We start from the raw sequence: 25,285 nt of genomic DNA on the forward strand, positions 1-25,285 counted from the left end.
GGGGCCCGCCATCCCCACAGGTCCAGGGACAAGGGTTGGGCGGGAATCCGGTCCACGCACTCGGCGCGCTCGCGGGGACGTGGCGCTTTCCAGCCAATCCCGGTTATGCGACTGTAGGGCCAATGGATGTCGGGGAATGCTGCACGTCAGCGGCGGGTTCGTTGATGATTGGTCAGGAGGCCGCCGGCGAGGCGGATGGGGGCGGGGCGCGGAGCTGCTTCCGGTTGGGCGGTGCTTACGCGCGTGAGCTGAGCCGGTGGGTGAGCGGCGGCCGCGGGAACCGGGGCTGTGGGCGCTACGAGGAAAGGTAGGTACTGCGGTCCCCAGTTCTTCTGCAGCCTCGTCCTTTTCCGCTTTTTGTCGTCGGCCCTCGCTCCCGACGCGGCATGGGTCCCCTTCGTTCGGGGCCCCTGTTTCTGCTAGCGTGAGGGGAACGGGCCCTGAGCCTGCTCGCGACCCCGGGGCCCTCGGCGCGCGGTCTGAGTTGAAGGCCGCCGCTCGCCCTCCCGCGCGCGCTGGGAAGGGGCCTGAGTCTCGGAGAACTCCGGCTCCCGGTTTTGCGTTCTGGGGGGTACTGTTTTGTGCCTGGCTTGCCACGTCCTCGGCCCCTGGGCCCCGTCTCTCACCGAGTCCCTCCTGTTTGCCTACTGAAGGTCGAAGGGCAGTGGGGTAGTGTTATTGTAACAGTTCTCTGCCACCTCCCACTAACCGGCCTACCTGTGTCCTCCAGCCCAGCCCCAAGGCCACATCCCGAGAGTAGGGTGCGTCTGCCAAGAAAGTCGTGTTCGCTGACTTTGAGGGTGTAGAAACGGGGCGGGGGGAGGGGGTCGGGGAGAATGCGGGAAGACACTATGTGATTTAAAAAAAAAACAAAAACCTTTGTGTAATTATAAAGAAAAGCCGACTGCTTCGAGCTTCCATGTTTGGCTGCATACTTCTGTCAGCGACGGGAAATAGTTTTTAAAGTTTTCTTAGGGAATTGTATTTTACCTTTTTTGTTGCTTTTAGTTATAGATCTTAGTTCTGATTTTTGGCATGCTGTGTTGAGAAGTAAAGTTAATTTCCAACAGCTGCCCTGATTAAGAGCATAGTTAGGTGGTAGGTAGTTTTGAAAGCAGCTTGTGCTCTACGGCAAAAGTTTCCTGGGTCTCCTGCTAAAATTGTAGGGCCCTTGATCTCAATTCCTGATTGTTTAAATTCTCAGAGTAATGTCTCTGAGAATTGAATTGCATTCAACTTCCTGGCGGCATGTACCATAAGGTCAACGTTAACGAATTGGGAATAAGGTTGCTTCTAATGTGGTTTTGTAGTTGAAGTAGAGAACGTGTAGTCTCCCGATTATTTTTTGCCCTAGAGTGGGAGACACAAGACAAATGCATGTCTGACCTCATTCTGTGAATTTAGTTAGCCAAGTAACGATGGCCATCACTGAAGAATTTAAATATTATAGTACAAATTTACAGTACAAACCTGTAAATTGTATTTGTGGGGTAGAGGATGAGTTGCCTAGGTCTAATCTGAGTTTTACAATGATTCAGGGGTCTCCAGTAGGATTTTTTTTTTTGAGAATTGCAATTAGGAGGACCACGAACTGATAAAGATGAATTGGGTATGCCTGAGTGGATGGTACTTGGTTACAGCTTTGAAATCAACTCCTACCGCTAACTCTCAATGTAATTGTTGGCTTCCGTTCATCCAGTGATGTGTCACAAGATACATATTGGTGGCATTTTCTATACATTGCACCAGTACAGGAGATTGGTAATTGATACTAACACAAATTTTCTATAACATGGGTGTGCCAGGGGTGTTGGAAGGACAGAGGTGTAGCCAGGGATAGCCACTGGAGATGTTAGGCCAGAGCATCCTAGATCCTTTGTGAACTCTTGAATATGGGTGTTGTTGATGTTGTAATTTATATATTAGAGTTAAAACAGCTGAAATAACACTTGCCTGTTGCTGCCTGATGGCCAGATCTGGTGAGGGAAATTGGGGGTTGGGGAGCAGGCAGGAACTGCATTGCTGCCAAGTACTGTCCAACTAATCCAGTAAAATGTATTGGTATATAAAAAATGTAAGACATTGTATTGGGGACTGTAGAAAGATACTAATTTATATTAGCTGAGAGTCCTGCCTTATTTAAAAATGTATCTATAGGGGAGCTAAGGAGACAACTTAAAGTAGCCTATGATCCTTATTGTGAAGTGGTACAAACAAGTTTTATAAAGTTAAGAGGAATGGGTACGGATTACTTCCAGATGGAGTAATCATAGTAGATAGGTCTTTTCATCTAGGACTTTAAAATTATTTATAGACATTTGGCACCGAAGGGAAATTGAGCTAAAATAACTACCAAATTCTCAAGGACTTTATGTGTGTTAAACATGCACTGCAAAATTGCAACTAGAAAACAGAGTTCCTGTCCCTACATTTTGCAAAGCATTCCTATGGCAATTAATTATGTGTTAAAGTTTCATCAGCCCCAAAGGAAACTTTTTTCTTCCAGAATTTTTAGAACTTTTTTCTTATTTTTTCACTCCGTAGCCAGAAAAATTTAAAGTTTGTATTGAGCTGCTTTGGTTATAGAACTAAGGAAGCTTGAGTAATAGTTTGTCATTCTCAAAGCTCTTCTTTGGACAAATTTTGCAGTTTTTCTGTTCTCAGCTGTCATATAAATGTGTGTGCTCTCAGTACCACACATAATTGAATTAGAATGTGTTAATGATCTAATGTAAATTTGCTTTGTCACTAGAGAAATATTGAATAAATGGTTTGTTATTATCATAACTTTTATCAGATCATGTCAGGATGACATTATTCCTTGAATGTTATAATCCGTTGTGGTACTTGCACTAAAGTTGTAAGTGAAGAATGTCAGATAACCAGATAGCTTTAATTTCTAGATTTTATAACCTGGGCCTTAGTATACTTGAGCTGCTGTCAGGCTGTTCCCCCAACCCACAACTGAAGTAGACACTTAGGCAGTGAGATCCTGTTTTTGGTGCATTATAGAAGATTGTCTTTTTTTGCTGATTATCCAGCTCAGAGAACTGGAATTTTACCACCACACCCATTTCTCCCACTTGTTAACTTTGAGCAATGGATCTTTGGTCAACCAAAATACCTGTGGGATCACTCAGTGCTAATGTTCTTGAGAAGTTGTATTTAATACAGACATCTGAATTTCCCTGGAACAATTTAAGTGTTCTGTGACCAATGACTGGGAAGGAAGGGAGGGAAATGGCAAGAATTTAGAGCTTTCAAGGAAATTTTTGAATGGATAAAATAAACTGATTCTTAAGGCTAATCTTTGTTATTGAAAGAAATTTAAGCTTATGCTATTAATTTTCTCCTTATAAATTAACTGGAGCAGTTCATGAAAATAACTTTTGCAGAAGACCATTATTGGTGATATACTTTGAAGGATGATAGTTACTTGATATCTTTCCTGTTCTGTTTAGTTTGTGTCTCTAACATGGCATTTTCCAGGAGAAATATAGTACGTGTCACATGAATACATTTTCATCTGAAATTTTAAAACAGATTAATTTTAATAATTTAATCCAGTGCATACAAAATGCCATTTTTTTCTATGTAAAGTGTAACACTTATATGACATCTTAATTTACACCAGCCACAGTTCAAGTGCTTATTAGCAGCTGCATGTGATTCATAGCTATAGTCCTGAACAGTACAGGTCTAGTTTTTTTTTTTTTTTTTTAAGATTTTATTTTATTTGAGAGACAGAGCACATGCAGGAGCCAGGGGAGGGGCAGAGGGAGAGGGAAAAGCAGATTTCCCCATGAGCAGGGAGCCCGCCATGGGGCTTAATCATGACCTGAGCTGAAGGCAGACACTTAACCGACTGAACCACCCAGGGTGCCCCAGATTTTTTTCTTTTCTTTCTTTTTTTTTTTTTTTAAGAAAAAATATTAGATGTTACCCTTGGTGAAGGTGGGACAGAATTATAGGAAGAAGAACTTACAGGTCATTTGAGAAATAGGAGATGGGGAGATGCTTTTTCCACAACCGTTGATTTACCTTCTAGATCACATGATAAAAGTTCATACAACTAAGTCCTCCATTTATGTTTTCCTGATATCCTGTTATCCATTGATGTGTAGCTGTGATGAAGAGGGAAGGAGAAAGAGAAAGGCCATTATTTGGTTTCAGTTTGGTTGAAAAGATAAAGATGCTTCAGAAATAACTGTACTAATGTAGTTCCTCAAATACATTGTGTGAAAGGTTGTTTTGTACTGTTCTCACATCTTTCCATATAAAATATCCTTTGTCTTGGGGATCCTTTGTTTCTACTTGAACATTTTTATGTCCTGTATGGATTTAGGCAAATCTAGTATAGTCTTTTTTTAGTGTCTATATTCATAGCACAAGAGGCCTTTGTGAAAGTTTCTAATAGCCAGGATTTGGTATATTATATGTGGGTACAAAGTGTATTTTTTTTAAAGTTATTTAAAGTGCAGGGTTTTTTATTGTCCACTGCAGAGAGGTGAAGGTAGGACCATTGGCTTTGTCCAGCACGTGGTCCTTGTGACCTTTTTAAGAAGTAGTTTCATCAGTGGTAGATAGAAAGTTAGATTTCAGGGTGGCAGTAGGTGGTGAGGAGCAGAGATAGCAATATAGACACTCCTATGGGTGAAGGAAGGGGAAGGGCAACCTTGAATGAATAGCGAGGTCTGGGAAAGACTGATTTTGGATTGTGGAGACCTGAGAAGTATTGATTGTTTAGAGGTGTGGGATTGGAAGTTAATTGAAAGAGAAGGAAAAGGGATGGATAGATGATAAAGCAGAAGCTCTTGACTTACTCTGGAATTCTCTTATCCTTGTTATCAAGATGTTAAGCCTCAAACTTAAATGTAGCTTTGCCTCTAAATCACAGTGAATCACTGTTAACATTTCTATATGTTACGTGTATCAAAACCTTGTACAGTATCTTCTCCAGGCCTGGTAATGGGCTTAGGCATTTATTCATATTGTAACATTTGAGGTTTGCAAGTGTTGTTAAGGAATTATGCAAGAATTGTTGGGGTAGGGCGCCTGGGTGGCTCAGTTGGTTAAGCAACTGCCCTCGGCTCAGGTCGTGATCCTGTGGAGTCCCTGGATCGAGTCCCGCATCGGGCTCCCTGCTCAGTAGGGGGTCTGCTTTACCCTCTGACCCTCCCCCCTCTCATGTGCTCTCTCTCTCTCAAATAAATAAATAAAATCTTAAAAAAAAAAAGAATTGTTGGGGTATTTTATTCTGAGGATGTAATTAATCATTATAAAATTTTCCTAAATGTGAAGTTCCCTTATTAATAGGCATAAGGAAAATCATCTGTTGCAGTGACTTGATTTTACTTGATTTTGTAAACCTTTAACATTATAGATACTGTTTGGATATATCACAAAATATCCACAACAGAAATTTGTTCCTTTTCTCTGCAGAGTTTTATTGATCTAAAGAAGTGTTTGTAGTTTGAGAGGGAAGTTTTATTTTGCCCTAAAATAAAGGCATACTCATTTTGGCATTTAAGAGAGCCATTAAATCTCTTAATTTTCTCTTGTTCCACTGATTTGATTGATCAGTTGAATTATTGAAGGACAAGCTGAAGTGTTACTCTAGAGCAGGATGTTTTACTTTAAAAAGAGTTTATGTCTTAATAGATATGTTTTTTCTTCAGTCTCCTTTTTCAGTCTGGAGAAATGGCTTGAAAATGTTTTCTTTGCAACTAGTATTGAAAAGAGTTTTTATAATATTTAAAAAGTAATATACACAGGTAATACACATGAGTGTGTATGCATTTACAAAATATAGACAGCAGAGTACAATATTAAAGTTCATACCAGCCTCACCACCCCACCCTATCTCTTCTCCCTTGAGTCTGGGGGTTACCACTGTTTACGGATAGATGTTATCCTTCCACGCCATTTTTGTTCATATGTGTTCTATAGTATACAAATACAAACAACCTGGGAGGTTATTTGGTTTCGCTTTTTACATAAATGAAATCTTAACATTGTTTTGCAACTTGCTTTTTTGTTGTTCACTTAACATGTCATGGCGAATTCCCCACTTCAGTGCGGATCGATCCACCTCATTCTTTTTAACCTTTGTGTAGTCTCCCATAATAGAGATTTCATGTGTATTTACTAGTTCTCTGGTTTTGTTTGTTTTCCATTCCTTTTTTATCACTATAAACTGTCATTATGGAATATCTTTGTGCAAGTGTCTTTGTATACAAATTTGGGCATTTCGATGGGATAGCATGAAACAATACTGATAAACTTTCAGAAGCATAGCTGAGTTCTGATGTTGGGTAGGAACAGCCACCAAAGAAAAGTCCCACCTTCTTCCTGGTTCTCTAGTGGTTTCTTGGTCTTGCTTTCACATTGCTTCTTATGGGTTTTCATCAGTCTCACCAACCATCCAGTAAGAGTACAATTTTTTTGGAGAATGAGCTTTCCAGGAGTGACTGCCTCCAATCATCTCCTTAGAGGCGTTTCTGTGTGACTTATTGGTGCTGTCCTCTTTACTGTAGAATACTTTCTACTCTCTGTTGATGACTCCTCTGCCATTTCAGGATCTTCTCACCCTTCCCTACTGTGCTGCTTTCCCAGGCATTGAATACAGTGTCCTTGTGTGCTGTTAAATAAAACTGAAAGTTATTCATGGAGGCCTCAGGTTGTGCTTTTGTATAATCATCTCTCTAGGTTCTGTTGGGATTAAACATATTTCTCTGTTTGCTTTCCTTCTACTTTTAAGGAATCTTTATGTAACATGCTCACCATTAGCTGTTGTAAGCATTTTTAGTTTACTGAATCCAAAGGACTCTCTAAATCCACGGTAATGCAATGTAACTTCCTTTACTATTTGGGGGTTACAAGAAAAACAGATACATTGAAATATGTCTAATCTGTTGGCATATTTAATTTCTTTATCCCCTGGAACAATTCATTCTAGCTCCCAAAACTTTCAGGCAGGATCGGATATATGCAGTTTCTTCATATTAAGTATATTTTCAGGTCAGTTTTTTTTTTTAAGATTTTATTTATCTATCTATCTATCTATCTATCTATCTATCTATCTATCTATCTATCTATCTGTCTGTCAGAGAGAACGCAAGCAGGAGGAGCCGCAGGCAGAGGGAGAAGCAGGCTTTCCGCTGAGCAAGGAGCCTGATGCGGGGCTCGATCCCAGCACCCTGGGATCACGATCTGAGCCGAAGGCAGACTGAGCCAGCCAGGCACCCCTAAGATAAATAATTCTTAATCAGGAAGAATACAAGATAGATAGGGGTGTTTGTATGATTGCAGCTTTATTTTTTTTTTAAGATTTTATTTGAGGGAGAGTGTGTGCATGTGCGCACAAGCAGGGAGAGGGGCAGAGAGAGGGGGACAAACAAGACTCCATGTTGAGCAGGGAGCCTGATGTGGGACTCGATCCTGGAACCCTGGGATCGTGACCTGGGCTGAAGGCTGTTGCTTAACGGACTGAGCCACCCAAGCATCTCTCAGGTCAAATTTCTTAAGATATTACTATGGCTGTTTTAAGAGGTTAGTTAAAATAGTGGTTCACAGCCTGGCTGCCTTTTAAAAATATTAAGTTAGGGGTGGGATTTAGTGATCATATTTTCTTAAAAGTCTTTGGGTGATTCTAGGGTACAGTCTAGATTGAGAACCACTAAGTTAAAAGTTATGCTGAAAGAATTTTCATGTTTTTAAAAATATTTACATATAAATTGTGAGCCCTTGGACTAGATGGTTCCACTAGTGACATCCTGGGGAAGGTGAAGTCTGGCTAGCTTAATCTGCAGATTAGGGTAAGGTAATGCATTTACCTTTCATGTGATACAGTGGTCCTCTGTACTGAGCCTTTTATTAGTTTCCTAGGGCTGCTGTAACAAATTAACCGCAAACTGGGTGGCTTAAAAGGTCAGATACGTATTCTCTCATAGTTCTAGAGGCTAGAAGTTAGAAATCAAGGTGTTGCCAGAGCTATGCTCTGAAGGCTCTAGGGGAGGATCCTTTCTTCCCTCTTCCTAGCCTCTGGGGTTGCCTGGAATCCTTCGCATTCCTTGACTTGCAGATGCATCATTCCAGTCTCTGCCTCTTCATAACTTGGCATTCTCTTCTCTGTGTGACTGTCTAAATTTCCCTCCTTTATATCAGTCATTGGATTAGAGCCCACCCTCTAATCCAGAATGACCTCATTTTAACTTAATTACATCTGCAAAGATCCTGTTTCCAAATAAGGTCACATTCATGGGTACTGGGGTTAGGACTTCAGCATATATATCTTTTCGGGGGACACAGTTTAACCCACAATCAAGCCTCATGCCTAATAACCACCTGCCTGTCCGTTAAGGGAGCCATTGATTACAAGTGGAAATGAGTTAAGAGATTTTGTGAATTTACAAAAACTGACTCCCCCTGCAATGGGGAAAGGCATTAGAATCCATATTCTACTGGTGAAAGATTAGTTAAAATACGAAAATTGGGAAAATCTTTCCTCTTGATTTTTAATTTTATAGTTTTTTCTCTAAGACCGTAACCTCTCTAGACAATACTGTGGGGAATCTGTAGAGTATGCTAAACAAGTTACCATCCTGCAGCTTCTCTGCAATTTTTTGGTCAACATTTTTTGATAAAGTGTTCCAGCCTTGTGCTTGTTCATTAGAGTCAGCTGTGACTGCCGGGGTTCTGAAAGTATGGAGTAGGACCCAGGGATCTGTACTTTGAACAGTACTCCAAGCATCATTATGCCTGGGCAAGTTTGGGAAACCCAGGATAAGGGATTCTAAAGCAGTTGTTCTCCATTACCGTACCATCTGAATGGTTTGATCTTTGAAGGTGGTTTGAGGTTGAGCATGAATATGGGAGACAACTTGTTACTGTGTATAGGACAACTAATCTCCAGTATTTCGTGGTTCCTCATCTAATGATCACCAGAATCACCTGAGAAACGTTTCAGACTTCAGAGATTCTAATTCAGTAGGGGAAATTCTTTTAAAGCTGCTTTGGTGATCCTAATAACCAGCCAGTTTTAAAAACCAGACCCCTGATACAGTACAAAAGTAAAGTTATTTGGAGTCAGTCTGAATTTAAATGTTGGTCTTTTTGCTTTTAAGTCTTAAGAACTTGGGCAAGAGGGTTAATGTTCTACTTTTGTGTTTTTAAAAGGGAGTCTACTTAAACAGGGTGGATATTTTAACTGATTCCATGTCAGCTTCCAATCAGATGAAGGAAACCAGTGAAAATTTCTCACCATAAAATTGGAAAGTCTGATATTCTACCATTCTTATTTTATGGATTAAGTAATAATATTTGGGATAGTATCAGATTAATAACTGGATATGAGCTTTTAATTTCTTAATTACAGAGTGCACTGCTTCCTGAATTAACTAACCTTTGTTTTTCTTTAAGATCTAATTATCATGGACCTGCGACAGTTTCTTATGTGCCTGTCCCTGTGCACGGCCTTTGCCTTGAGCAAGCCCACAGAAAAGAAAGACCGTGTACACCATGAACCTCAGCTCAGCGACAAAGTTCACAATGATGCTCAGAGTTTTGATTATGACCATGATGCCTTCTTGGGTGCTGAAGAAGCAAAGACCTTTGATCAGCTGACACCAGAAGAGAGCAAGGAAAGGCTTGGGTAAGGTGCCAGCTCTCGGGGCTAAAGTAATGACATTTCTTTGTAAATCAACTCATTCTTTTTTTCTCTTCTGGCTTGGCCACCCAGTAAAACTGTTTTGAACTACATTCTTCTGAAAGCTAACCACAGAATTCCTACCGCTAAAATTTAATTGCTTGCTTTCATACATTTCTCCACTGAGTAACAGTTTTACCTCATTCTACAAAGCAAAGTCATTTTTGCGTAAAAGTACCAAATGCTACAGGACCCGGATTGAACTGTATCTTATTTCCAGAGGAACATTACATAGGGGGCGTCTCATCCCTGATGCTTTTAATTTTTAAAAACGATCTGTGACCTATTCATTGTTTCCCAAGCCAAGCCTTTGAGTGGATGATAAACTGCAAATGAGACCCCTGGGCTAATTTCTATACAGTTTGTGATTTCTGAGAATGTCCTTCACCCTCTTTGTTTTCATTCTCACATATTTGCTTAATAAAAAACAAAAGCAAACCAATCGTAATAAGTAATGTTCTTAATGTCAGAGTGTGAGTTGTTGGGTTTTTTTGTTTTGTTTTTAAGATTTTATTTATTTATTTGACAGATAGCAAGAGCAGGAATACAAGCAGGGGGAGTGGGAGAGGGAGAAGCAGGCTTCCTGCCAAGTAGGGAACCCAGTGCGGGGCTCGATCCTAGGACCCTGGGATCATGACCTGAGCTGAAGGCAGACGCTTAATGACTGAGCCACCCAGGTGCCCCTGTGAGTTGCTGTTTTAATAACAGCTGGGCCATAGTTGGGTTCTGTGGCTCTCAGCAGGCATCTTTTACCTAGTGAGTTGATTTGGTGGAATCCCAGTTGATTATTTCTGAGGATCTAAGATTTTTTTTGGGGGGGGGCCTCATCCAAAGCCTTGCTTTTTGAGGAGATGTGGATTAATTTAGTGAACATTTTCTCCTTAATGAGAACCATTGGTGTAACTTTCTGAAATATATTTAAGAGATTTGTTTGGAAAGTTGTACCACATAAGAATTTCCAAAAGTATTTTGTCATCATGGATAGTACTATGAGTAGAAGACATTACAGAGGGACGCCTGGGTGGCTTAGTCGGTTAAGCATCTGCCTTCGCCTCAGATTGTGATCCCAGGGTCCTAGGATCGAGTCCCACATTGGGCTCCCTGCTCAGCGGGGAGCCTGTTTCTCCCTCTGCCTGCCATTCCCCCTGCTGGTGCTCGCTCGCTCTCTCTCTGACAAATAAATATATAAAATGTTAAAAAAAAAAAAATAACAGTTTGTTTTGGGTGATACTTCAGAGTAAATTTATTTTATCCTTTCATTGGATTATCTGCTAACTAAAGGGTAAAATATTTTATTCTTAAACACCGACAGAAACACTCAAGATTTTGCTATGTAGAATGAGAAACTATCTTCAAACATTTGAAAATAGAAAAAACAAATACATTAAAGAGTCAATCTTCTATTAGGTTGCTTTTCTAACTTTAAGAGACCACGCTCACTTTTAATTTTAATCTAACTGTGCTAACATTTGGGCTAAAAATAGGGATGCATGAGGGTGTTTTGGTCTTCATGTCTTACCTATTAATAATGTCCGACCCACATTTGGGTCTGCACATGGCTCTTCACAGAATTATTCTTAAATAATGAAGGGCCTTCAGCCTTGGTGTCAGTCAGTATGTTCTGGCTCTATGCAGGTAGTGGAATAGCTCTGCTAGCAGTTTTCAGTAGAGAGAATGTTCCTTTTTGTCATTAGTAAATAGCAAAAGGTCAACACATGAGCAGACTCTATATTTGATTGGAATAAGATGGTTAAAATAATGCTTTTCATAGAATGTATGAATGAATACTATTTGCTTCTAAATTTTGGAGATAATGAGAAATAAGGTGATGTACTATGGAAGCAAGGATTCCAGATGAACTTTCTTCTTTTTTGTTTTTAAAGTGATTCATTGTGGCATTTCTAAACATTGTTTTGATAGGTGACTGCACACCAGAGGTTGGGGACAACAGATTCCCCACCCCACCCCTTCTGCCTATATAGAAGACAAGTGATTAGGAGAGATCATTGTTTACACTTATAGTTGCAAAAATTCACTATTATTTTAAAATCTTCAGTAATATCTAAGAACATTTAATATAGTTTTCCCTTTTTCTTAAGAATGTTGACAAATAGAACATTTTTTCTTATGTGTGTATTCTCCCCCTGCGACCCAAAGAAGTCTTAAGTGTACTTAATTTTCATTTATGTGTCTTTCAGATGAGGTTTATTTGTTTTGAGGTGGTGGTCCTTAATATTAAAAGTTTTCACCCTTGGTATATTTGCCTTAGAAATGAACTAGAGCAGTTCATCATCTTTTCTTTAGATCACAGGCTAACCCCTTTGAGAGTCTAAGGAAAGCAAAGGACTCTACCTCAGAAAAGTACACATATGAATATGTATAAAATTTTGCATGCTAAAAATTTCAGGAATATTATGAATCCTCCTGGAGCCTACTTAGGTTCATTTAGAAAAACAACAACAACAAACACAAAGGATTTGCATTTTGACTCTTGAAATGTAGAGGCATGTGTTACCTCTTAGGAGAAATAACATAAGGTCCACGAAGTACATTGTGTCTATCCTGAAATAAATGCTTATTTGGTGGCATCATAACTACATCTGTAGGGTTCTTCAGGGTCACAGGAAAACAACACCATTAGCTTCATAAATTTGCACAGGCTTTAAAAGATGAGAGTTTAGAGCTTAGTGCCTAAAATAGGACATACCCACTTCCAGTGTACTTTCACAGCTGCCTGCAGGCTGGATGGTCAGCAAGATAAGAATGGCTTTTATATTTTTAAATGGTTATTAAAATATAGAGATATGTGACAAACCGTATGTGGCCGACAAAATAAGAAATATTTGCTATCTATCCCTTTTCAGAAAAAGTTTGCCAACCTCTGTGTTAAAGCATTTGAGATATTTCTGTTGGAATAAGAGTGGCATTCAGCCAACTTCATTAACAAAAGCCCATCTTGAGCAGTCATATGCCTCTTTATCTGAATGATCCTTCTCTTCAGGCTATTTATAATATTTTAAAATTTTCATTTGAAACTGGGAGGCATTCTGATACCTTACCCTTTTTTTCTTAACGGTACAATGGCAGTATTGGTAGTCAATACCATTTGGATATAAACTGGGTTCCATTATAGATAATGCAGAAGTTTTTAATACTGGTAGAACTTAATGTTTTAATATTTTTTTAAACTCTCCAGGGTTAAAGTTGCAAAATAAAAAATTTCTTATGCCCAGGTAGATAGAGGAGGGTATTTAAGATACAGCTTCTTACTGCTTTACCTTTTCTATTAACATTTTTTTTTTTTAAGATTTTATTTGACAGAGAGAGACAGCAGCGAGAGAGGGAACACGAGCAGGGGGAGTGGGAGAGGGAGAAGGAGACTTCCCGCCGAGCAGGGAGCCCTATGCGGGGCTCGATCCCAGAACCCTGGGATCATGCATGACCTGAGCCGAAGGCAGACGCTTAACGACTGAGCCCCCCAGGTGCCCCTCTATTAACATTTTAGAGCAAAAGCTAGATTATACATTCCCTGAAGGAAAATGCTTGTTAAATTACAGAGTTTGAGTACTAGACAGTTAAGGCTAACAGCATACCGAATATCAAGATGAATCTCTTTTCATAGTGTCACTAGTATTCTGATTTTAATCATTTTCCAATGTTGTATTCATAAAATGATGCATAGTGGGAAAAGACATTTGCTACCAGGTGACAGCCTTTTTCAGTCCTGCAAATAATAGGGCATAGGAGTATGCCAAGATTTCAAATCTCTTGGATGTTTTGATTTGAAGTTCCCCTTCCAAACTGGGCCACTGACTTGGGTGACTTTACATAGGTTGTCTGCGCCTCTATAAATGAGTGGTTGCATCTTCACAGGTTTTCATGTCATGCACATATTTCGAAATTCTTAAGTTAAACTTAGAATGGCAAACCTGGAAGAAAAGCTCATGAAGAGTGAAGTATATTGATTCTTTAGCTTTGTAGTTTTATCATCTGTATCCTCATCCTCTCAGCTTATTAACATTCTCCTAAGCTCACATATGTCGGGGCAGACATTCTTACCACGTCATTTCCTCAGAGTTCTCTGTTTTTGTGGTTATATGTGAAAGTCCAACATAATGTATAATTAGCTGCTAGCTATTTTTTAGAGTAAGCATGCATCTGTCCTTCTGTCTTTGTGTAACTTTGTGGATTTTTTTTTCCCCTCTGTGTGTGTGTGTGTGTGTGTGTGTGTTGGTTTTTTGGTTTCTGTTTTTAAATCTTGAGGTATAAGTGATCCCAAAACTATCTTTGTATCTTTATATTTTTAACAAAAGTGTTTTTTTTTTTTAAAAGCAACTGAATTTTTAAAAGTCTGGTTTGAATTTTTGAATTTTTTAGAAAACCATATCAGTGATTGTGATTATTTACTGAGAAATTGAGATTCTCCTAAAAGCAATAAAGAAAAACATAAAGATTGCGTGTTTTTTGATACAAAGATTGGAGAATCCAGATAGGGATGGGTATTCACTCTTGAATTCTGGCACTGGCTGTAACCTACCCCTAAAGGGATGAGACTGGGTTTGCTTTTGCATGTAATTGCACCAGCCACGGACTGTGCTTACCTTATCTAGATGGCTCATTTCAGACCAGTAACAGGCCATTTATGAGAAATATTTTCAGTTGCTTGTCTGGAAGGTTTTTTGGAGACTTTTTTATGTCCATGCTTTAGCCCTGGGCAACACCTCTAGTTACAGCACACGCCTGGCTAAGTGTAGAGCCTTGTGTCCCTTTAACCTCTTGCTGGATTTCTCTGCATTTTCTACAGAAAGATTGTAAGTAAAATAGATGGCGACAAGGACGGGTTTGTCACTGTGGATGAGCTCAAAGACTGGATTAAATTTGCACAAAAGCGCTGGATTTACGAGGATGTAGAGCGACAGTGGAAGGGGCATGACCTCAATGAGGACGGCCTCGTTTCCTGGGAGGAGTATAAAAATGCCACCTACGGCTACGTCTTAGGTAGGTCCCTACTGTCTGGGGGAAAACGCCTTATGGAGCTGGCACCTTGAAACGTAACTGTTTTGTCTTGTAGAATGATTGTAGATAAAATAGACGTGGATAAAGATGGGTTTGTGACGGAGGGGGAGCTGAAATCCTGGATTAAGCACGCCCAGAAGAAATACATATATGACAATGTTGAAAACCAATGGCACGAGTTTGATATGAATCAAGACGGCTTAATCTCCTGGGATGAGTACAGAAACGTGACTTATGGCACTTACCTGGGTAAGGGGCAAGATGTCAGCCTGATAGAGACTATGGTCTTGAGTCAAAGAAACAAATGGGTCACACAGTGAAGGAAAGGAAGAAATTGTGCTCATTTTAAATAGTCCAGTGCTGAACTGATTTCCCTTTATTTTATTAACTTTAAATGTGTATATTAAGTATTTAATTTTGGCTTTCTAAGGTCTGGCATCTTCTACATCTTTAGCATTTCAGATATTTTACCAATTTTTCTTTCTGTGATCCCTCAGAGACCATTATTTGGGGTAGATCTCATCTAAAAGGCTGCATTGTTTCAATAATGCGAAGCAAGAGACTTCGAGATGTCTCTTGACATGGTCACATTAAAGTATTGGACCTGATAGGTGTTTTGTGCAACTGATGAATCACTAAATCCTACCCCTGAAAGTAATAATACACTATAAATTGAATTTAAATAAAAACATTTTTTTTAAAGTCTTGGACCTGAAATTCAAACCAAATTAAGATTCCTTTATCTGGTGAGAATAGGAAGATTACTGTCTTTCCTTAATAAAATAAATATCAAATATAGTAGCTTTCCTTGATAAAATTTAACTGTTTTATTTTAGTATGTCTGCCTACCGAAGTTTAGAAATGAAAATTTCCCATTTGTTTTCTCTGGCACATGAATTTATCAGCCTGCTATGCAAATGCTTCAAGGCAAATAAATGTGACTTTGATTGCTTTCTGTTGATTTGGTAGCTTGTGTTGCTTGGGCCACCTGTTAGTAATTTTCTTTTCCTTATTACACTTGCCTGTTGCTGAATGCTAGGTGGCAATCTTACAGAGTTGATGACTTAGGGTGTTTTTGTTAGTGAGATTCCTCTACTTGGTTACAATTTGAGATAAGAATGTATAAATGTTACTTCTTGCATTTTTATCCTGGAAATTAGGCAAATTTCTGGGTTAAAGCAGGCATTCTCCACCACTGATTAACAAGCAGTGAGTGTATAATGGTCTGTTTCCCCCACTGGATAGCCAGCTGTCTGTGTTAATTACAGGACTGCATGCATTTCTAGTGAAGAGACTTTTATTTCTGTGTTGGGCTTGTTCTCATTCCTAAGACTAAAGTGGCAGTCTCTCTTCATGCTTGACACTTAGCCAAGAACCAAACATATCCTTCACCCAATTAAGAACATGTGTATTAAAAAGTCAGTGCAGATGGAGAGGCACCCTGTGCTTCTTGCTTTCTGGCTGAAAGCCAACACCCTCCTGATTTATCTGGACTTATAAAAATAGAGTGAAGGGTAGGCTATTGGTGATCTAAACAAAATGGTGTGTTAATAAATCTCCCGTTCAGACTTAGGCACTCACTTGCTATCCAGAATGAATCTTAAACTCTTTGTGTGATTATGTGCATAAAAATCTGTTGAGAGCTCTTTTGCTCTCATAGGTCAAATGATTCAATGTAATGGGTATTTCTACTGAGACTGCATAAGCTGAAGCACTTGCTAGGGAAGCAATATCTTTATAAGGCATCTTTCCCTCAAGGCATGTGGGTGGATAGTGCTGGGGTAATGAGGTGGCTTACAGAAGCGCTGAGGGGATTTTTGTGAGAGTATGTTCTTGATTCAGTTTTTTAGTTCAGGCATAAATAATCTTAGCTTTTAATTAAAATCTGTCTTAATGAATCTGTTTTCCACAAAAGGAGGGTTAACGCTGTCTCTGCCACAAGTAAAATAAGAAATACTAAGATCTATTCCAGCTATATCAAAACTAGATCAAGAGTGTACCCAAAATGATGCAGGCTGGATAGCACAGTAAACTGGTACTTAAGGTCGATCTGGCACTCCAAGCAGTGACAGCAAACACATGAGTTTAGTTATTAAAAATAAAGCTTTTTGTCTTCCTTTTTCATCCTTATGTATGTGCATGTTATCAGGCTATGTGATTGCAATCACCATGTTTTACCCTAAAGCAGTGAGGAGAGGTCTTTGTTAAGAATCTAGTCTTAATATATAAGTTGTCTTCTATTGTCTTTTTTTTTTTTTTAAGATTTTATTTATTTGACAGAGACAGCCATCGAGAGAGGGAGCGCAAGCAGGGCGAGTGGGAGCTGAGCAGGGAGCCCAATGTTGGGCTCGAACCCAGGACCCTGGGATCATGACCTGAGCCGAAGGCAGATGCTTAACAACTGAGCCACCCAGGCGCCCCTTCTGTTATCTTTATTTTTGTTGTGTAGTTAGGACTTAAACTTTGTTTAGAAGAGATGACTTAGTATCTTAAAAACGAGGTGTATTTTCCTTAAATTCTCCATCTTTGACCTGTTACGGTTTTGAGTATCACATAATACTCACGATTCAATAAGCCGTCTTACTGAATTTTGACACTTAACAAAGAATGAAGCTTCAAACTGCCCAACTCTCAAAATGGAGCAGTAGTTTGTTTTCCAAACTGTGCTTAAAGTATGGAAGGATTGACCTCTAGATCAGAAATCAGCAGTGTGATGTTACTGTTAAAGGGGCCCTGTGGGTCTTTTTATAAAACTAGTGCCGTATCTTTTTTTATCTGATTGGTGTGTTGTAGGAAAGATTGTTTCTTGGCTTTAATGTGTCTTTTACATTCATGATATCTTCACATGTTACCTTCTGGTCCACACAGCAGATTGAAAGGGGTTGTTTATTGTTTCGTTTTTCCTACAGATATCTCCTTCACATTTTTTTCAACTTAAACTGAATTTTATTCTTCTAGATTGTTATGTGGAGACTAAATACTGCTTATGTAGTTCAGCATCCTAACAGATGGATAGGTCCAACTTCAATTTGGTTGTAATCTACAGTTTAATTTTTGTAACAGCTTTATTGAGGTATAATTGACAAATAGTACACTGCACATATTTAAAATGCACAATTGATGAGTTTTGCCATAGGTATATACCAGTGAACCCATCACTACAATCAAGACAAATGAATATATCCATCACCCCAAAAAGTTTCCTCATGTCCCTTTATAATCCTTCTCACCTTCCCCATCCTCTATCTCTGGGCAACCCCTGACCTATTTTCTGTAACTCTGGATTAGTTTTGCGTTCTAGAATCTTACATAAATGGGGGGAGGGGGTGGCAAACAGTACTTGTGACTCATGGTAGATCTCTGAGTTGGCTGAAAAAACTAAAGTGTGTTCTTTCAGAGGGTAATATTCTGTTGCTCGAATCAGAGTGGCCTTAATATGAGATAGGAGGCCTTTGATATCTAGCTTCTCAATGGGAGCCTAATAATAAAAATAGCAATAGCTAACATTTATTGAGAGCCAACTCTATGCCAGGCAGTGTTCTAAGCACTTGGATTTATTCGCTCATTCACACCTCCTGACAGCCCTGCGCAGCTGGCACCACTATTATCTTCATTATTCGGATGCGTAGATTGAAGCACAATTAAGTTACTTGCACACAATCACACAGTTAGGAGGTGGTAGAGTTCAGGATTCAAACCCAAATTGTATGACTTTAGACTACTGCTGTCTCTCAGATATAACCAGAAAGCTTGAACCTTCTAGTAGCCTTAACACCAAAAACAGCGAAGCATCACGTAATAGGTTACATAGCTAAGGAGCCAGGGTTCCGTTGGAGTGGCAAACATTTACATTGCACCTGACTTTGATTACCAAAATGTTTTCACACTGTTACAATTTTACCTGTTATTTCTTCATTGCTTGGTTTATCTTTCTTGGAAATTGATTCCTCAACCCACCCATTTTCATGTTTTGTGGCAGTCTTAAGATTGGAGTTAAACATTTTGTTTTCTAGATGATCCAGACCCTGATGATGGATTTAACTATAAACAAATGATGGTTAGAGATGAGCGGAGGTTTAAAATGGCAGACAAGGATGGAGACCTCATTGCCACAAAGGAGGAATTCACAGCTTTCCTGCACCCTGAGGAGTATGACTACATGAAAGATATAGTAGTACAGGTTGGTGGAGAGCAGTGGTTCTCAGTGGAAACTCAGTTTCTCTTTTTGTGCTTATACTATTTTTCCTCTTTATTCTTTACTCTGTATCTGGAAGAATGGCTTGCTTTTATTATGAAGTAAGCTCTAAGCCCCAGCATCAGGCTTGAACTCATGACCCCAAGATCAAGAGTTGGATGCTATACCGACTGAGCCCAGCTAGGTACCCCAGGAAAATCCTGTTTTTAAAAATGTCCCATTGGGCGCCTCGGTGGGTCAGTCGTTAAGCGTCTGCCTTCGGCTCATGTCATGATCCCAGGGTCCTGGGATCGAGCCCCGCATTGGGCTCCCTGCTCCGCGGAAAGCCTGCTTCTCCCTCTCCCACTCCCCCTGCTTGTGTTCCCTTCTCGCTGTGTCTCTCTCTGTCGAATTAATAAAATCTTTAAAAAAAATAAATAAAAATGTCCTGTAACCAGTGATCAGACACTAATAACAGTAATACTGGAGAATTCTCACAGAAGGCAGTTACCAATAAAACATAAACTATGGACTTTATAGTTTTGTAAACATAAAATATAGATTATAGCTACAGACATATTAGTCACATTTCCTGTTAGAATGACTTCAGCATAACTAGGGCTGTTTCACATCATTGTGGGCTTGGTGGGATAGGTCGTTTTTTAAACAGTGTACCAGTGTTCCTCCAAGAAGATTCATAGTTCTTTTGGGTTGAAGCATAAAAAACAAGTAATGTTTTACCATTTTTTACCTAGAAAAACAGCAATTTCCTATGGTTTAACCATACTCACAAATATACATATATGTGTGGTGGGGGGGTAAGATTTTATTTATCTATTTGTCAGAGAGCACACAAGTGGGGGGAGCGGCAGGGAGAAGGAGAAGCAGGCTCCTTGCTGAGCAAGAAGCCCGATGTGGCACTCGATCCCAGGACCCTGGGGTCACAACCTGAGCCCAAGGCAGACACCCAACTGATGGGCCACACAGGCATCCCTGTGTGTGTGTTTTAATGAATGATAAATTATTACCTCAATTTCAACCAGATACTAACTTTGTCTCCTCTTCTGTCTAGGAAACAATGGAGGATATAGATAAGAATGCTGATGGTTTCATAGACCTTGAAGAGTATATTGGTAAGTCTGTTTCTACTGTTGTTCCTAGGAGAAGCTGAGAAGCTATGGAAGTGTGTTTGCCCATAGAAATAATTTACCTCATGGGTCAACTTGTAGCACATCATTAAGGCCAGACCAGCATGAGGAATAGTGGGTCCTGATAAAGTATCTATAGCAGCACTGTCCAATCAAAATGTAAATGTGAGCCACGTATGTATTTTTACTTTTCTAAAAGCCACATCAAAAAAAAAAGTTTCTTTAAAACATGATTCTTTTTTTTTTTTTTTTTAAAGATTTTATTTATTAGAGAGTGAGAATACAAGCAGGGGAAACAACAGGCAGAGGCAGAGGGAGAAGCAGGCTTCCCGCTGAGCAGGGAGCCCGATATGGGGCTCAATCCCAGGACCCTGGGATCATGACCTGAGCTGAAGGCAGACGCTCAACCGACTGAGCCACCCAGGCACCCCAAAACATGATTATTTTCAATAATGTATTTTACTTAGCCTAATATTCTAAAATACTATACTTTCAACATGTTATCCATATAAATTAAGGATTTTTTTTCATACTGTCTTCAAAAGCATATTTTACACTTAAAGTACATCTCAGTTCAGACCAGCCACATTTCAAGTTCTTGATAGCTCCATGTGGCCAGTGGCTACCATATTGGATAGCAGTGATACAGTACATCCCAGATGCCTATGGAATTGACAGTAAAGAGTTGCAGGGAGCCTGGGCTGGCATTAGGAAACCCAAGAGGAGGGGTAGGGAATAGAATAAAAGAGATCAGTGGGTGAATAAGCGACCACGAGTTGCTGATTTCTCTTAGAGCCTTTCTTTGCTCCTTTCCATGGTTTTCTGTTTGTGTTTTCTGTCTGGGTCCTCTATCTCCTTTTTTTTCCACCTGTCCCTTGAATTAAACAAGTTATTTCTTTTCTCAGATTTTATCTAATTATACTTGCTATTTATAGCTAAGGTTATTCCAGTTGAATTACTCTCTGAATATTTACCATTCTGTTCTTCAAAGACTCATTGATGTATTTTCAGTTTTTTAGAGAAAGAGGGATGAGCAGTAGAAGATAGATTTTTTTTTTTTAACCAAAATGATTATTTTTAATGGAGTTCATCAGCACGGTGGAAATAAATGTCTGGGTGCATTTACTGAGCCTGTTTCAAAGTTTACTATTTCTACCTTTTTTTTTTTTTAAAGATTTTATTTATTTATTTGAGAGAGAGAGAATGAGAGATAGAGAGCACGAGAGGGGGGAGGGTCAGAGGGAGAAGCAGACTCCCCGCTGAGCAGGGAGCCCGATGTGGGACTCGATCCCGGGACTTCAGGATCATGACCTGAGCCGAAGGCAGTCGCTTAACCGACTGAGCCACCCAGGCGCCCCTATTTCTACCTTTAAATATTTAGTATTTTATCCTTTCATTCTTGTCTTTTGCCATTTTATCTCCATTGCTAAAACTGATGAACTTATTTGAACCTCCAGAGGAGAGCAATTAAGTTTTATAACTGTTAAGTACCATCATTTATCAAGCACTGAGGTCAAATAAGGAGATATTTCTTTCTACATCCCTATCATATAGATCCAAGGGCAGAGGAATTGTATTTTGAAACTGTTAAAACTATCAAGTCTGTGTACGTATGTTTGTTGCTTTCTTTTGCAAATCATCAACTAATGTAAATGCTTTTACACTGGGGATGCTGGGCTTTGTAAACCTGAAAGTCTCCCAAACAGTACCTTCCAGTTTCTGGGGATGTACCCTGTTGAGGAAAGAGATCATAAACAAATGGTCATTGTTTCTTAACATTTAGCATTAATAAGAAGTCCCCGGAGTTATACTGTTAAATATTTTTATTCTTTAAATTTGTTATAGGGGCTCCTGGGTGGCTCAGTTGGTTAGGTGTCTACCTTCAGCTTGGGTCTTGATCCCAGAGTCCCCTGTGTCAGGCTTTCTGCTCAGTGGGGAGCCTGCTTCTCCCTCTCCCTCTGTCTGCAGCTCCCCCTGCTTGTGCACTTTCTGTCTCTCTCTGTCAAATAAATAAATACAATCTTAAAAAAAAAATAAAATAGTTATAGAACATTGCAAACGTACACAGAATTAGATAGAATAGCATAATGAACCCCCATGCGCCTGTGCCCAGCCCTAACAGCCATCAGCCCCTGGCCAGTCCTTTTTAATCTTTATCTACTTCCTTTTTTTATTATTATTATTTTGAAGGAAAATCCCAGTCATCATCTCATTTCATCTGTAAGCATTGGGTTATGTATCTCTAAAAACTTTTAACATCTAAGATTATGTTAAAAGGACTGAATCCTTTTTAAATAGAAAATTCAACAGTAGTATTGTTATCTTTACTTACCTAGCTTTAAAATGTACTCATTATGTCGTATTTCTGTTAAAAGTAGGTCTTTTAAGGGGTGCCTGTGTGGCTCAGTTGTCCAACTCTTGATTTTGGCTCTGGTCATGATCTCAGGGTCATGAGATTGAGCCCCTTGTTGGGCCCTGGGCTCAGCATGGAGTCTGCTTGTCCCGGTCCCTCTGCTCCTCCCCTTGCTCCCTCGCTTGCCTTTTTCTCTCTCTCAAATAAGTAAATAAAATCTTAAAAAAAAAAATACATACATATATATGTAAAAGTATGTCTTTTAAGTATACATGTATTCTCTCTCTAATTCAGAATTTCCTGGGCGCCTGGGTGGCTCAGATGGTTAAGCGTCTGCCTTCAGCTCAGGTCAGGATCCTAGAGTCCTAGGATCGGGTCCCGCATCGGGCTCCCTGCTCCTGGGGAGCCTGCTTCTCCCTCTGCCTCTCTCTCTCTCTCTCTCTCTCTCTGTCTCTCATGAATAAATAAAATCTTAAAAAAAAAAAAAAAAGAATTTCCTCATGTGTGTACTGTGAAAGTTCTTCTTGACCCACAGGAGAGCTAAGGCAGGGCACTGGCCCAGTGGATCATACTACATTTTCTGAATGTGCTGTAGCATAGAAAAAGAACTGGCAAGTCCTGCTGTCAGGTATTCCTCCTTTGTTTAAAAATAAAAAAAAAAAGGTAGTTCTACTCTTAGCGCTCAAACTCAGGAAAATGACAGTACCAACTGTCAAATGACAGTAATACAGTTTAGTAACGAGTTCATCCTTTATTCAAGGGAAAACAGCCCACGGATTGGGGAGTGCAGTGCCGAACAAGCAGCAGAGGAGCACTTTTCCCAAGGGATTTTGGGCATGAGAAGAAGCAACACAGAAACAGGGCGTGATTGACTAGAAGGTCAGGGATTTCCTGATAGGGCTAGCAGGTCTTGTTTTCTGGGGTCAGGTAAGCTGCTAAAGCTGAGTTGGAGAATTGTGACTGGTGTAAAATTTCCTTGGCAGTGTGGTGTATCCCCTGAGTGCAGGCTAACTTGGGTTCAGATTTGTGGCGTGGGCTGTGCTGCTTGGAGCCACCTCCATTTTGTGGGTTTCAACGTATGAATTACCTTTATCACAACTAAATAACTACCTTTGCTTAGAACTGCCAGAAACTATTTAGACGTATATAAGGTATGTTCCCATAGCTTGCATGAAATGCACATATACTTTGATGTAGTAAACTCGGGAGTCTTCAGACTTCTTCACTCACATAATTCTAAAAGAATTTTGACAAACAGTATTCTCTTACATTTTAAAGTTGGCATCTACAGTATTTAAGTAGAAGTTTATATTTTTTTAAAGATTTTATGTATCAAGAGAGAGCAAGAGTGGGAGGGAGGGGGAGGGGCAGAGGGAGAAGCAGACTCCCTTAAAGCAGGGAGCCCAAGGCAGGACTCCATCCCAGGACCTGAGATCATGACCTGAGCCAAAGGCAGACACTTAACCCAGCCACTCAGATGCCCCTAAGTAGTAGAAGTTTAAACAGTTGTAAAGAATAATCTCTCTTGGTTGTAAATACTGAATTTTAAAGTACTTTAACTCATAAATAAATCTAGTAAAATTTAAATACCATAGCAACTTCTTTTTTTGTTTGTTTTACCATAGCAACTTCTTACCTACTAGCATTCATATAAGTAATTTGAAGAAACCAACTTTATTATTTATTTATTTATTTGGGGGAGGAGCAAAGGGAGAGGGAGAATCCTAAGCAGACTTCATGCCTAGCACAGAACCTGACTCTGGGCTCGATCCCACAACCCTGAGATCATGACCCGAGCCTAAATCAAGAGTCAGATGCTTAACTGACTGAGCCACCCAGGTGCTCCTGAACAAACCAACTTTAAAAGATAATTAGGAAATTCAGATTTGGACTGAATATTTGATAGTACCAAAAGCTGATTTTGTGAAATGTGATAATGACATTATGACTATATAAGAAAATACCCATCATACCCATCATTTTTAGAGGTACATTCTAAAAAATACTTAGTAATTGGTTGTGCACAGTTTGGGCTTCTAGCACACACTTCTCAGGTTTTCTTGAGAATTTAAAATAGCACCTTTCTTTTTTATAAAGATTTTTTTTTTTAAATCTTTATTAACAAAAAAATGTAACCCCCCCCCCCCGCAACTGCCCAGCCGCAGTGCAGAGGCTCCTCCTCAGGCCGTTGTCCGACATGTGGAGAGTCTTCTGTCCCGGGCCCACCCCTTGCAGTACATTTCTGTTTATACAGCTTGTACTAAAACCACAGTGAGTGCTTCGAGTTCTGCTTGGGCCACCCTGGAAATACTTAGGTCGGTGTGTTATTTAAAAAGGAAGAAGCAGCAGCTTATATTTTCACCTCCTTGTACCCATCTTCAAATCCCATGTAGGTCCGTGCTGAGCATGACAGGCTTCTCATTGAGCCTCTGTCTTCCTCTCATGGGGACAGAGAGAAACCTTGGTCCTATTCCAAGGTCAATGAGAGGTTTTGGAACTTAAGTGTAATTCAGGAGGTGACACCCTCGACTTGGTCATCCTTTTCCCTTCAGGTTCGCAGTTTCAGGGTTGATGTTCAGTTACACAAGAGAATGGAGTGGAAATGGCATCCTCAGGAGTGATGGGGACAGCTCATATGAAATCACAGGAAGTGCTAGAAACAGCACTTGACTTTATCCCTCCCCCCTTGGCGGAGGTCTCAAAGAGCAAAAAACCTCCCACGTCATGTGTTGGGGGATCTATTTGGATATTATTCACTGTCCCAGATGTTTCATTGGCTCACCAGTGAAGAATCTGGGATGTCGATGCAAACCGGCAACAGGGTCAGTACGCACATCGCTTGCTCCCCAGTTCTCCCTGAGCCTGGCCCCTTTTGCCCTCCAGAGACG

At 39.9% G+C, this 25,285-nt stretch overlaps 1 protein-coding gene across 3 annotated transcripts in view; it reads left to right on the top strand.

Moving 5' to 3' along the window:
* Nucleotides 1–205: 205 nt before the first annotated feature.
* Nucleotides 206–25,285, top strand: part of CALU (calumenin) — a 30,828-nt gene continuing 5,748 nt past the window's right edge. Inside the window, exons 1-6 of one of the 3 annotated variants that reach the window (XM_073899167.1) lie at nucleotides 206–307; nucleotides 9,421–9,652; nucleotides 14,511–14,704; nucleotides 18,736–18,902; nucleotides 19,969–20,029; nucleotides 22,692–22,832. In XM_073899167.1, coding sequence (XP_073755268.1) covers nucleotides 9,432–9,652; nucleotides 14,511–14,704; nucleotides 18,736–18,902; nucleotides 19,969–20,029; nucleotides 22,692–22,726 — 678 coding nt within the window. In that variant the 5' untranslated portion in view covers nucleotides 206–307; nucleotides 9,421–9,431 and the 3' untranslated portion in view covers nucleotides 22,727–22,832. Of the gene's footprint in view, nucleotides 308–9,420; nucleotides 9,653–14,510; nucleotides 14,705–14,777; nucleotides 14,972–18,735; nucleotides 18,903–19,968; nucleotides 20,030–22,691; nucleotides 22,833–25,285 lie in introns of those variants that run through there. The other 2 variants (XM_025865568.2, XM_025865569.2) reach the window with 2 other exon arrangements.

This window comes from Callorhinus ursinus, unplaced genomic scaffold (assembly GCF_003265705.2).
Source record: "Callorhinus ursinus isolate GAN/ISIS: 27379988/994484 unplaced genomic scaffold, GSC_fseal_2.0 scaffold12, whole genome shotgun sequence".
In the NCBI taxonomy this organism is placed as follows: Eukaryota; Metazoa; Chordata; class Mammalia; order Carnivora; family Otariidae; genus Callorhinus; species Callorhinus ursinus.